Source organism: Eucyclogobius newberryi, unplaced genomic scaffold (genome assembly GCF_026437365.1).
Source record: "Eucyclogobius newberryi isolate DKJ021-1_F unplaced genomic scaffold, fEucNew1.0.hap1 SCAF_2, whole genome shotgun sequence".
Classification (NCBI taxonomy): domain Eukaryota; kingdom Metazoa; phylum Chordata; class Actinopteri; order Gobiiformes; family Gobiidae; genus Eucyclogobius; species Eucyclogobius newberryi.
Genome location: NW_027315834.1, coordinates 52,323,446 through 52,335,762, shown reverse-complemented (window position 1 = coordinate 52,335,762; position 12,317 = coordinate 52,323,446). Strand labels below are relative to the sequence as shown.

Below are 12,317 nucleotides of genomic sequence, written 5' to 3'. Positions count from 1 at the left end.
TGACCCCTCTGACCTCTCTGACCCCTCTGACATCTCTGACCCCTCTGACCCCTGACCCCAGGGCCCTGCTGCTTCTGGACCAGTACCGGCAGAAGTCCAGACTCTTCCAGACTCCGGTGCTGTTGGTTCCTCTTGGAGACGACTTTCGCTTTGTCGACAGAAGCGAGTGGCAAAACCAGTTCAAGAACTACCAACTTCTGTTCGACTTCATGAACCAGAGCCCAGAGCTGCATGTAAAGGTGAGACCGGGTTTAGGCCGGGTTTAGGCCGGGTTTAGACCGGGTTTAGGCCGGGTTTAGGCCGAGTTAAGGCCGAGTTTAGACCGGGTTTAGACCGGGTTTAGACCGGGTTTAGGCCGGGTTTAGACCGGGTTTAGACCGGGTTTAGGCCGGTTTCAGACAGGGTTTAGACCTGGTTTCAGACAGGGTTTAGACCGGGTTTAGGCCGGTTTCAGACTGGGTTTGGACCTGGTTTAGACCGGGTTTAGGCCGAGTTTAGGCCGGGTTTAGGGAGAAAAGGGTTAAGGTTAGGGTTAAGGTTTGGGTTAGGAGAAGAGGATGGGTCCTGGAGTTAGGGTTAGAGTTAGGGTTAGGAGAAGATGGGTTAGGGTGAGGGTTAGGGTTAGGAGAAGAGGATGGGTTAGGGTTAGGGGTTAGGATTAGAAGAAGAGGATGGGTTAGGGTTAGGGGTTAGGGTTAGGGGTTAGGAGAACAGGATGGGTTAGGGTTAGGGTTAGGAGAAGAGGATGGGTTAGGGGTTAGGGTTAGGGGTTAGGAGAACAGGATGGGTCAGGGGTTAGGGTTAGGGGTTAGGGTTAGGGGTTAGGGTTAGGGTTAGGGGTTAGGAGAAGAGGATGGGTTAGGGGTTAGGGTTAAGGTTAAGGGTTAGGAGAAGAGGATGGGTTAGGGTTAGGGATAGGAGAAGAGGATGGGTTAGGGTTAGGGGTTAGGGTTAGGAGAAGAGGGTGGGTTAGGGTTAGGGTTAGGGGTTAGGGTTAGGAGAAGAGGATGGGTTAGGGTTAGGGGTTAGGGTTAGGAGAAGAGGATGGGTTAGGGGTTAGGGTTAGGAGAAGAGGATGGGTTAGGGGTTAGGGTTAGGAGAAGAGGATGGGTTAGGGGTTAGGGTTAGGAGAAGAGGATGGGTTAGGGGTTAGGGTTAGGAGAAGAGGATGGGTTAGGGGTTAGAGTTAGGAGAAGAGGATGGGTTAGGGGTTAGGGTTAGGAGAAGAGGATGGGTTAGGGGTTAGAGTTAGGAGAAGAGGATGGGTTAGGGGTTAGGGTTAGGAGAAGAGGATGGGTTAGGGGTTAGAGTTAGGAGAAGAGGATGGGTCCTGGAGTGTGTCTGCAAAGGCCGATGCCTCTGGTGAAGTCAATCTTTTTATTTTTCCTTCCACGTTGATCCTGGTCATTGCGGGATAGAGCAGAGCGTCCACCTTCTTCTCTCAGACAAGATGTCACTTGGTCAAATCTTTTGTGTTTCTTGACCAGTCGAGAGGTCATTTAAAAGATGTGGGGCTCATTTGGTCTGTGGTGGCCCCGCCCCTCTAGATGCAGACGCTGTTTGTCACTGAACTTATGGAACATCAGTATTATAGGTCTTGGACACTGGTTTGGAGCGATGTGAACGGTCAAGCTTTATTTTCCCAGTTTTTGTTGGACCCAGGTCTCCATAAACCTGACCACATCTTTCACTTTGCAATTATGATTCTCCAGGTCATCTCCAGGTCATCTCCAGGTCATCTCCAGGTCATCTCCAGGTCACTCAGCCTTATACTGAGGCTGAGGCAGAAGGACAGGGCCGGAGATAAAGTACAGGTTCAGCAGGAGGTGTCGAGAGCTAGAGCCCAGTACAACCCGCGTCTGAAGCAGCAGTTCTCAAACTACAACCCCGCCTCTGTGTGGAGTGGCCCCGCCTCTGTGTGGAGTGGCCCCGCCTCTGTGTGGAGTGGCCCCGCCTCTGTGTGGAGTGGCCCCGCCTCTGTGTGGGGCCTGTTGCAAGTCCGAGCCATGAACGGGGGAGTGATGGGGCGGTGGTGTGTGAAGAAACGGGAGGGGCAGCCTGAGTCGGTCGATGAGACCCCGCTTATGAAGCCCAGCCAACTGTTGCCGTGAAGGCCTCGAAAATGCCTTTGGGTCTGTCCAACAGGCATGCAGTTCCTTAATGTACTCCTCCGAGGGAGGAACTGCAAAGTGGGACACTGCAGCCTGGCGCCGAAAGAAGGCACTAGAGGGTGCCGTCTCATCCCGCAGAACATCCAGCTTTAAGCGGGAAAGTGCCGTCTGTAAAGCCGCTGTGACAGTGTCATCACTGTCGGCCTGAGAGCCGGCAGAGGCCAGTGAGCCAGATTCTGAAACTCTGGAGCTCAGAAGGTCAGACTCTGAAACTGAGTGTCTGAAGCAGCCACAGATATGACGTCATCATATACTGAGGCTGTGTCACGCCCCTCATGCCGTTGTGCCACCACACGACTGGCATCAGTCTGGAGAGTCTGGATAACTGCCCGCATTTGGGCCAGTTCAGACGCCTCCCGAAGATGATCCACTTGGCCCCGCCTCTGTGTGGAGTGGCTCCGCCTCTGTGTGGAGTGGCTCCGCCTCTGTGTGGAGTGGGCCCCGGCTTCTCATCAATTACAAGACCAGAGCCCCCCCTTTCACAGACAAAAACTGGCTCTGCAACTCAAATCCTTCTACTGTAGATTTGACACCACCTCCCCCACTGTGGCCACCTCCCCGACTGTGGCCACCTCCCCCACTGTGGCCACCTCCCCGACTGTGGCCACCTCCCCCACTGTGGCCACCTCCCCCATTGTGGCCACCTCCCCCACTGTGGCCACCTCCCCCACTGTGGCCACCTCCCCCACTGTGGCCACCTCCCCCACTGTGGCCACCTCCCCCACTGTGGCCACCTCCCCCATTGTGGCCACCTCCCCCATTGTGGCCACCTCCCCCATTGTGGCCACCTCCCCCATTGTGGCCACCTCCCCCACTGTGGCCACCTCCCCCACTGTGGCCACCTCCCCCACTGTGGCCACCTCCCCCACTGTGGCCACCTCCCCCACTGTGGCCACCTCCCCCACTGTGGCCACCTCCCCCACTGTGGCCACCTCCCCCACTGTGGCCACCTCCCCGACTGTGGCCACCTCCCCCACTGTGGCCACCTCCCCCATTGTGGCCACCTCCCCCATTGTGGCCACCTCCCCCACTGTGGCCACCTCCCCCACTGTGGCCACCTCCCCCACTGTGGCCACCTCCCCCACTGTGGCCACCTCCCCCACTGTGGCCACCTCCCCCACTGTGGCCACCTCCCCCACTGTGGCCACCTCCCCCACTGTGGCCACCTCCCCCACTGTGGCCACCTCCCCCACTGTGGCCACCTCCCCCACTGTGGCCACCTCCCCCACTGTGGCCACCTCCCCCATTGTGGCAACCTCCCCCATTGTGGCCACCTCCCCCACTGTGGCCACCTCCCCCACTGTGGCCGTGGCCACCTCCCCCACTGTGGCCACCTCCCCCACTGTGGCCACCTCCCCCACTGTGGCCACCTCCCCCACTGTGGCCACCTCCCCCACTGTGGCCACCTCCCCCACTGTGGCCACCTCCCCCATTGTGGCAACCTCCCCCATTGTGGCCACCTCCCCCACTGTGGCCACCTCCCCCACTGTGGCCGTGGCCACCTCCCCCACTGTGGCCACCTCCCCCACTGTGGCCACCTCCCCCACTGTGGCCACCTCCCCCACTGTGGCCACCTCCCCCACTGTGGCCACCTCCCCCACTGTGGCCACCTCCCCCATTGTGGCAACCTCCCCCATTGTGGCCACCTCCCCCACTGTGGCCACCTCCCCCACTGTGGCCGTGGCCACCTCCCCCACTGTGGCCACCTCCCCCACTGTGGCCACCTCCCCCACTGTGGCCACCTCCCCCACTGTGGCCACCTCCCCCACTGTGGCCACCTCCCCCATTATCTTTGTATCGTTAAGTCTTTGCACCAGTTTTGTTCCAAAATACATTCTGGCTTTTAGACTCTGGTCGTTCAGGAGGCGGCTGTAGCGAGATGGAGCAAACCAGGAAAGCATTCGCACACTTCGGAACAAACAAAACTTGGTCTAAGTTTAGTCCTATTTTAGTCTGGTCTAAATATAGTTCTGGTATGTTCCTGGTCTAGGCCCGGTTCGGGACTCTGAAGGACTACTTTGAGGCGCTGCACAAACATCTGGACTCTTCTCAGGTCAGTCTCTGCTTTGGTGAACGATTTGGTGGACGGTTTAAACGAGGGCCGACGGGGGCCGACGGGGGCCGACGGGAGCCGACGGGGGCCGACGGGAGCCGACGGGGGCCGACGGGAGCCAATGGAGACATATTTGGTGAAGTGTTAACCCTAACCCAATTAGTTATTAGGACAACCAACTTTAAGTCCTGGTGTGAGGCCGAACCTTTGGCTGTAGCTGGAGAAGCCATCTTGGTGCAGGAGATGTTTCTTCAGGAGCGTCTGCAGTTTCATTAGGCGGTCGTTCATCTCAGATGTTTCTTCAGGAGCGCCTCCCGGCGGTGGGAGGAGACTTCTTCACGTACGCAGACAGAGACGATCATTACTGGAGTGGATACTTCACGTCCAGACCGTTCTACAAGAGGCTGGACCGCGCCCTGGAGGCCACGCTCAGGTACTGAAGGTCATGAAGGTCATGAAAGTCATGAAGACAAAGTCTCTGGACCGTCTGAACATTTCCTTTGTTTTCCTCAGAGGAGCAGAGATCCTGTTCTCATTGGCTCTGGCTGAGTCAAGGCGTCTCCATAGTAACCTGTTCCCGGGGGTGGAGCTCTTCGGTCATCTGACCTCAGGGAGGCGGAGCTTGGCCCTGTTCCAGCATCATGACGCCGTGACAGGAACGGCACGAGACGCTGTGGTCCGAGACTACGGAAACAAGTACTTTACTATTACTAGTACTACTCCTACTGTGATACTTTTGTCCTGCTGCTGTGACTCTGCAGTACTAGTACTACTCCTACTGTGATACTTTTGTCCTGCTGCTGTGACTCTGCAGTACTAGTACTACTCCTACTGTGATACTTTTGTCCTGCTGCTGTGACTCTGCAGTACTAGTACTACTCCTACTGTGATACTTTTGTCCTGCTGCTGTGACTCTGCAGTACTAGTACTACTCCTACTGTGATACTTTTGTCCTGCTGCTGTGACTCTGCAGTACTAGTACTACTCCTACTGTGATACTTTTGTACTGCTGCTGTGACTGCAGTACTTTTCTCGGTCACGTCACCTTCAGTTTGACACATTTGAGGGATTTTATATGATTAGATTTTTTTAATTTCTGAATTTAAAAGTATAAAACAAAAAACAGAAGAAAGGAACAAGACAGGGGATAAAAAGAAGAGTCAAAAGAAACAACGCCACAGGGAAAAAAAAGCCACCACAAAGAAATGTATGACACGAAAATCATCCACGACTGAGATCGGAACATCAGGCAAATGAGAGTTGAATTCAAACGTGCCATGATTGTGTTTCTCTCTCTGTCGTGGACAGTTCTGTGTTTTATGATTATTCTTTTAAAACATTGAAAAAAGTAAAATGAGACAGTAAAGGACAAATATAATGCAGTATTTGTATTGTTTATGTCCTTTAAAAAGACGAGTCTGTGGATAAACACAGCCTAAAACACTCTGAGCTTAGAGTTTCACACAATAAACTCGTCATATTTTAAATGCAGTAGAAAATAAAACATCTTTAACTTCTTTCCCATCACGTGACACTAAATGTACATTGTATTTGTACGAGAAGTGTGTATCAAACCGGAGACGTGATGGAGCTGGTGTAAATATGCCTGTACTAGTACTGCACTAAAAGTACTGCAGTATAAAAGTACTGCACTAAAAGTACTGCAGTATAAAAGTACTGCACTAAAAGTACTGCAGTATAAAAGTACTGCAGTAACTACAGCGTGTGGCTGAAGAGTTTGTGTTTAAATGTGTTTCATGCTTCTGAAGGATCAGCCCACAGACGCCTCAGGTACGCCTTTAGCATTAGCATTATCTGTTAATGTAGCCTTTAGCATTATCTGTTAATGTAGCCTTTAGCATTAGCATTATCTGTTAATGTAGCCTTAGCGTTAGCCTTACCTTTAGCCTTAACTAGCCTTAGCATTAACATTAGCCTTAGCATTAACATTAGCCTTAGTGTTAACATTAGCCTTAGTGTTAACATTAGCCTTAGCATTAACATTAGCCTTAGTGTTAACATTAGCCTTAGCATTAACATTAGCCTTAGTGTTAACATTAGCCTTAGCGTTAACATTTTTTAGTGTTAACATTAGCCTTAGCATTAACATTCGCCTTTGTGCTAACATTAGCCTTAGCGTTAACATTAGCCTTTGTGTTAACATTAGCCTTTGTGTTAACATTAGCCTTAGTGTTAACATTAGCCTTTGCATTAACATTAGCCTCAACGTTAACATTAGCCTTTGTGTTAACATTAGCCTTTGCATTAACATTAGCCTTAAGCGGCGTTCAGACCTCGCTTTGGACGTCGCGGTGTGAACGCTGCTTTAGGGATCATCTCAAAATGGGTTGAACCTCAAAAGACAAAAAAAAAATGTCTGGCTTCACATAACATTTTCCGCGTTGATAAAACGATAGTAGCTTCATAGACCTGCTCACCTCTAGTCCCTGAACATCCTTTGGTCTGTTTATCAGTAGAAGTTATGAATTCTCCAAATAATGTCACCTGTCGCGCATGTTTGTTTACTCAATCCACATGGTCCACGGGCCCTAGGGGCCCTAGGGGCCCTACGACACATCCCATTCAACCCAAACTGTGAGATGACCACATTGAGATCGTCTCAAGAGGATGAGAGAGTGAGAAACTCATGTTTCTTGTCAAAACCTGTAATTGCCAGTTGCCTGAGTTTAGACCTTAGACATGTCAGAGTGACAGGAGCAGGACACGCCCTTTTGTCTCAGTGAGAATCTCGCGTCTTCTGTGATTGGCCGAAACCTCATGTGGGTTTGTGTTGGTCTTTCTTCCGGTCAGTGCGTAGCACGTTACTAGAGCCAAATCTCTTGATCATCTGCTGCGCCGCGTCATGCCGCAAAAAATCTTTTCCAACTTTTCTGCACCAGCCCCGCCCCCCCCCCCGCACACGGCCCCTCCCCGACCGCACACGGCCCCTCCCCCTCCCCGACCGCACACGGCCCCTCCACGACCGCACACGGCCCCTCCCAGACCGCACACGACCCCTCCCCCTCCAGGACCGCACACGGCCCCTCCCCCTCCACGACTGCACACGGCCCCTCCCCCTCCACGACCGCACACAGCCCCTCCACGACCGCACACGGCCCCTCCCCGACCGCACACGGCCCCTCCCCCTCCAAGACCGCACACGGCCCCTCCCCCTCCAGGACCGCACACGGCCCCTCCCCCTCCAAGACCGCACACGGCCCCTCGCAGACCGCACACAGCCCTCGCAGACCGCACACGGCCCCTCCCCGACCGCACACGGCCCCTCCCCCTCCACGACCGCACACGGCCCCTCCCCCTCCATGACCGCACACGGCCCCTCCCCGACCGCACACGGCCCCTCCCCCTCCACAACCGCACACGGCCCCTCCCCGACCGCACACGGCCCCTCGCCCTCCACGACCGCACACGGCCCCTCCACGACCGCACACGGCCCCTCCCAGACCTCCCAGACCGCACACGGCCCCTCCCCCTCTCAGACCGCACACATGGCCTGCATTAAACAGACAGAACTATCAGTAAAATTGTTAAATATTCGCTCGCTTCTTCAATTCCAAATTTTGTGAACTTCTATAACCAATGCATCGAGTTCTTTAGTTAAGATAGAAAACACTGAAACGTTAAGACAGGTAATGGATAAAAAGGCTAATGCTAATTTAACACCTCACACGACAGTGACCAGTGAGTGCAATGCGGTGCCAGTGGTTCCTGTACAGGCCTCACACGCAGACGACAGTGACCAGTGAGTGCAGTGCGGTGCCAGTGGTTCCTGTACAGGCCTCACACGCAGACGACAGTGACCAGTGAGTGCAGTCCGGTGCCAGTGGTTCCTGTGCAGGCCTCACACGCACACGACAAATGGCTGAATAACTTTCAGGAAGTTGAGAACAAATGGGTAAAATCTGCGCTTATGACATAAAAGAAGCGAATCAAAACATAAATTGAACAGAGATATAAACTGGTTGGCTCATGACCCAAACCGCTTGGGTCACTGCGACTGGCTTCAACTCCGATCACAGATCACGAGACAGCTATAAGTGATGTAGTGTGTCTTCTGCTCTTGCTGTTTGCTCTTTTATAAAACCTCTTTGTTTTTCAGACTTCTGGACTCCATCCTGAAGTTGCAACATGTGATCCAGAGCTCCGCCCACCTTCTGCTGCTGTCTGACAAAAGCCAGTTTGACCAATCACAGCCCCTCCTTCAGATGGTGAGCTCTGGTTGGCTACAACTCTTTTTACTGTTTTACTTTACAACACTCCTTCTGTCCTTAGACCCCCCTTCTGTCTTTAGCCCCTCCTTCTGTCCTTAGACCCTCCTTCTGTCCTTAGACCCTCCTTCTGTCCTTAGACCCTACTTCTGTCCTTAGACCCTACTTCTGTCCTTAGCCCCTCCTTCTGTCCTTAGACCCTCCTTCTGTCCTTAGCCCCTCCTTCTGTCCTTAGACCCTCCTTCTGTCCTTAGAACCTCCTTCTGTCCTTAGACCCTCCTTCTGTCCTTAGACGCTCCTTCTGTCTTTAGACCCTCCTTCTGTCCTTACACACTCCTTCTGTCCTTAAACCCTCCTTCTGTCTTTAGACCCTCCTTCTGTCCTTACACATTCCTTCTGTCCTTAAACCCTCCTTCTGTCCTTAGACCCTCCTTCTGTCCTGGAGGAGTTCAGACTCCCTCGGGTGGACAGGACGTGCTTCAATTTGCAGATGGACTGTTGCTGCGGGACCTACTCAGGAGGAGAGAGGGAAGTTCATCTAGAGACAGTTCATCCAGGCAGATGATCTGGATCTAGATGTCGTCATCACCAGAGTCTGAAACAGTCGCACTATGAAAGGAAGAAGGGGAGAGACATGTGACCAGCAGTGACCAGACACAGGAAAACTCACATATGAAATATAGTTTGATAGAATAAGTGTTTGTCAGAGGATAGAGCTCAAGCTGCCATACTTCCCCCAGAGTTGCTCCTTGGGCAGCGGAGCTGAAACTGTAGCTTTATATTTCTGTTCCCTAACTGGTCTGACCATAAGTCATTTCAAAGAGGAACGTTTTAAGCCTGGACTTAAAGTCTGTGTCGGCCTCTTTAACATGGACATGACTCTACCTTCTACTGTGCTTTTAGAGACTCTTGGCACCACCAGAAGGCTCTACCTCCTACTGTGCTTTTAGAGACCCTTGGGACCACCAGAAGGCTCTACCTCCTACTGTGCTTTTAGAGACTCTTGGGACCACCAGAAGGTTCTACCTCCTACTGTGCTTTTAGAGACTCTTGGCACCACCAGAAGGCTCTACCTCCTACTGTGCTTTTAGAGACTCTTGGCACCACCAGAAGGCTCTACCTCCTACTGTGCTTTTAGAGACTCTTGGCACCACCAGAAGGCTCTACCTCCTACTGTGCTTTTAGAGACTCTTGGGACCACCAGAAGGCTCTACCTCCTACTGTGCTTTTAGAGACTCTTGGCACCACCAGAAGGCCAGCATTTTGAGAGTGAAGAGCTCTGATTGGATGAGATGGTTCTAGAGCATAGGTTTAAGGACAGAAGGAGGGTCTAAGGACAGAATGAGGGGCTAAGGACAGAAGGAGGGGTTAAGGACAGAATGAGGGGCTAAGGACAGAAGGAGGGTCTAAGGACAGAGGACTCTGGGACATCGTCCCTCGTCTCCACAGACATAGTTGATTCATTTTTTACTGTCGTCCTCAGAGGAAACTGTTTTTGTGATTTTGGGCGTTACAAAAATAAATTGAATTGAATTGAATTGAATGGAGTGATCACTCAGTGGTTCTGATGGGCCTGGTTCTGATGGGCCTGGTTCAGATGGGCCTGGTTCTGATGGGCCTGGGTCTGATGGGCCTGGTTCTGATGGGGCTGGTTCAGATGGGCCTGGTTCTGATGGGTCTGGTTCTGATGGGCCTGGTTCTGATGGGCCTGGTTCAGATGGGCCTGGTTCTGATGGGCCTGGGTCTGATGGGCCTGGTTCTGATGGGCCTGGTTCTGATGGGCCTGGTTCAGATGGGCCTGGTTCTAGTGGCCTTGGTTCTGATGGGCCTGGTTCTGATGGGGCTGGTTCTGATGGGGCTGGTTCTAGTGGGCCTGGTTCTGATGGGCCTGGTTCTGATGGGGCTGGTTCTGATGGGGCTGGTTCTAGTGGGCCTGGTTCTGATGGGCCTGGTTCTGATGGGGCTGGTTCTGATGGGGCTGGTTCTAGTGGGCCTGGTTCTGATGGGCCTGGTTCTGATGGGGCTGGTTCTGATGGGGCTGGCTCTAGTGGGCCTGGTTTTGATGGGCCTGGTTCTGATGGGGCTGGTTCTGATGTGGCTGGTTCTAGTGGGCCTGGTTCTGATGGGCCTGGTTCTGATGGGCCTGGTTCTGATGGGGCTGGTTCTAGTGGGCCTGGTTCTGATGGGCCTGGTTCTGATGGGCCTGGTTCTGATGGGCCTGGTTCTAGTGGCCTTGGTTCAGATGGTTCAGCTTCAGGCTTGGTGACCTTTGACCTTGTGGTTTCAGGATGATGTCATTAAGGCTCATGACGCTCTGCCACAGAAAACTGTCATCAAAGTCGGTGACAAACCGAGGTACAGCGCCACCTACTGCACACATACCGCCACCAACAACAACACCACCAACAACAACAACACCACCACCAACAACAACAACACCAACAACAACACCAACACCACCAACAACAACACCCCTAACAACACCACCACCAACAACAACACCAACAACATCAACAACAACACCACCAACAACAACAACACCAACAACATAGTAGAAAAAGCTTCAGTTGTTTCATCTGGACTCAGTTAGAAAAAATAGACGTTTCGACTCTCATCCAAGAGTCATTGTCAATAAAAGAATTTAGATCGAGAACTCCGATATTAATACTGTTCTGTGGTAAGAACCGCCCATTGGGCGGAGCCTTCCTGAAGGAGAAAGAGTTTCAACAGAAACTCCCCCCTTGTAACTACCGAGCTCGCCTATTCAGAATTTTAATGGGCTATTAGAATCCTCTTGGTCTTTGTGAGACCCTGGCTCAACCACCCTGAGTACCTGATTAGCATCTAAATGTCCTGGTCCTGGTCCTCTACCTTTCCAGGGGTTCAGTAACCCATTATAGATACCAGGAAGATTAAACCTTAGCCCTCCATTTCTGTTTAAAGAAGGTCTTTCTTTTTTAACAAAAATAGCTTCCTTGACTCCTCTTTCAAACCATCTTTTCTCCTGCTTAAAACCTTCACCTCACCGTCTTCAAACGAGTGATTAGAGGCTTCAAGATGGAGATGCACGGCACTCTGAGGTCCTGAACTAGTATTTCTTCTGTGCTGATAAAGCCTCTTGTGTAGAGGCTGTTTCGTCTCACCTATGTACCGTTCTTTACAACTTTCTTCACTGCATTGGATCGAATAAACTACATTGCTCTGTTTTTGAGTCGGCAACTTGTCCTTAGGGTGAACCAGTTTTTGTCTTAAAGTGTTTCCTGGTTTAAAATAAACAGGGACTTCGTGTTGTCTAAAAATTCTCTGCAGTTTTTCCGACAGGCCAGAGACATAAGGGATAGAAACACCCTTCCTTCTCTGTTCAGTTTCCCTTTTGTCCTGCTTCTTGGTTCTCTTCACTCTGTTGAGAGCCCAAGCGGGGTAACCACAGGCTGAGAGGGCATTTCGGACATGTTTTTCCTCTTTCTTCTTGCCCTCTGAGCTGGTGGGCACACCTTGAGCTCTGTGTTGTAAGGTTCTGATCACCCCCAGCTTGTGCTGTAGTGGGTGGTTGGAACCAAAGAGCAGATACTGGTCCGTGTGTGTAGGTTTCATATATACTTCTATTTGGAGTTTCCCGTCCTCTCCTCTGATCGTGGAACAATCAAGAAAGGCCAAGCGATTCTCCTTAGCGTCTTCTCTTGTAAACCTGATATGTGGGTCCACAGCATTGATGTGATCAGAGAAGGTTTCCAGCTCTTGTTTCTTGATTGTTACAAAAGTATCATCGACATAGCGGAGCCACAGTTTTGGGGCTATGCCTGAGAATGAGGACAGTGCCTTCTTCTCAAAGTGCTCCATGTACAGGTTGGCCACTATGGGAGAGAC

The 12,317-nt window shown here is 52.0% G+C and overlaps 2 protein-coding genes across 2 annotated transcripts in view; one reads left to right on the top strand and one right to left on the bottom strand.

The window, feature by feature from the left end:
- Nucleotides 1–12,317, bottom strand: part of LOC140367080 (molybdopterin synthase catalytic subunit) — a 135,320-nt gene that overhangs the window by 30,894 nt on the left and 92,109 nt on the right. The gene's annotated exons all lie outside the window — the stretch shown is intronic.
- Nucleotides 1–12,317, top strand: part of man2a1 (mannosidase, alpha, class 2A, member 1) — a 68,778-nt gene that overhangs the window by 21,930 nt on the left and 34,531 nt on the right. The window contains exons 10-15 of the mRNA XM_072453394.1: nucleotides 62–239; nucleotides 4,162–4,224; nucleotides 4,530–4,657; nucleotides 4,738–4,920; nucleotides 8,342–8,450; nucleotides 10,738–10,805. Of these exons, the coding sequence (XP_072309495.1) occupies nucleotides 62–239; nucleotides 4,162–4,224; nucleotides 4,530–4,657; nucleotides 4,738–4,920; nucleotides 8,342–8,450; nucleotides 10,738–10,805 (729 nt within the window). The remainder of the gene's footprint in view (nucleotides 1–61; nucleotides 240–4,161; nucleotides 4,225–4,529; nucleotides 4,658–4,737; nucleotides 4,921–8,341; nucleotides 8,451–10,737; nucleotides 10,806–12,317) is intronic.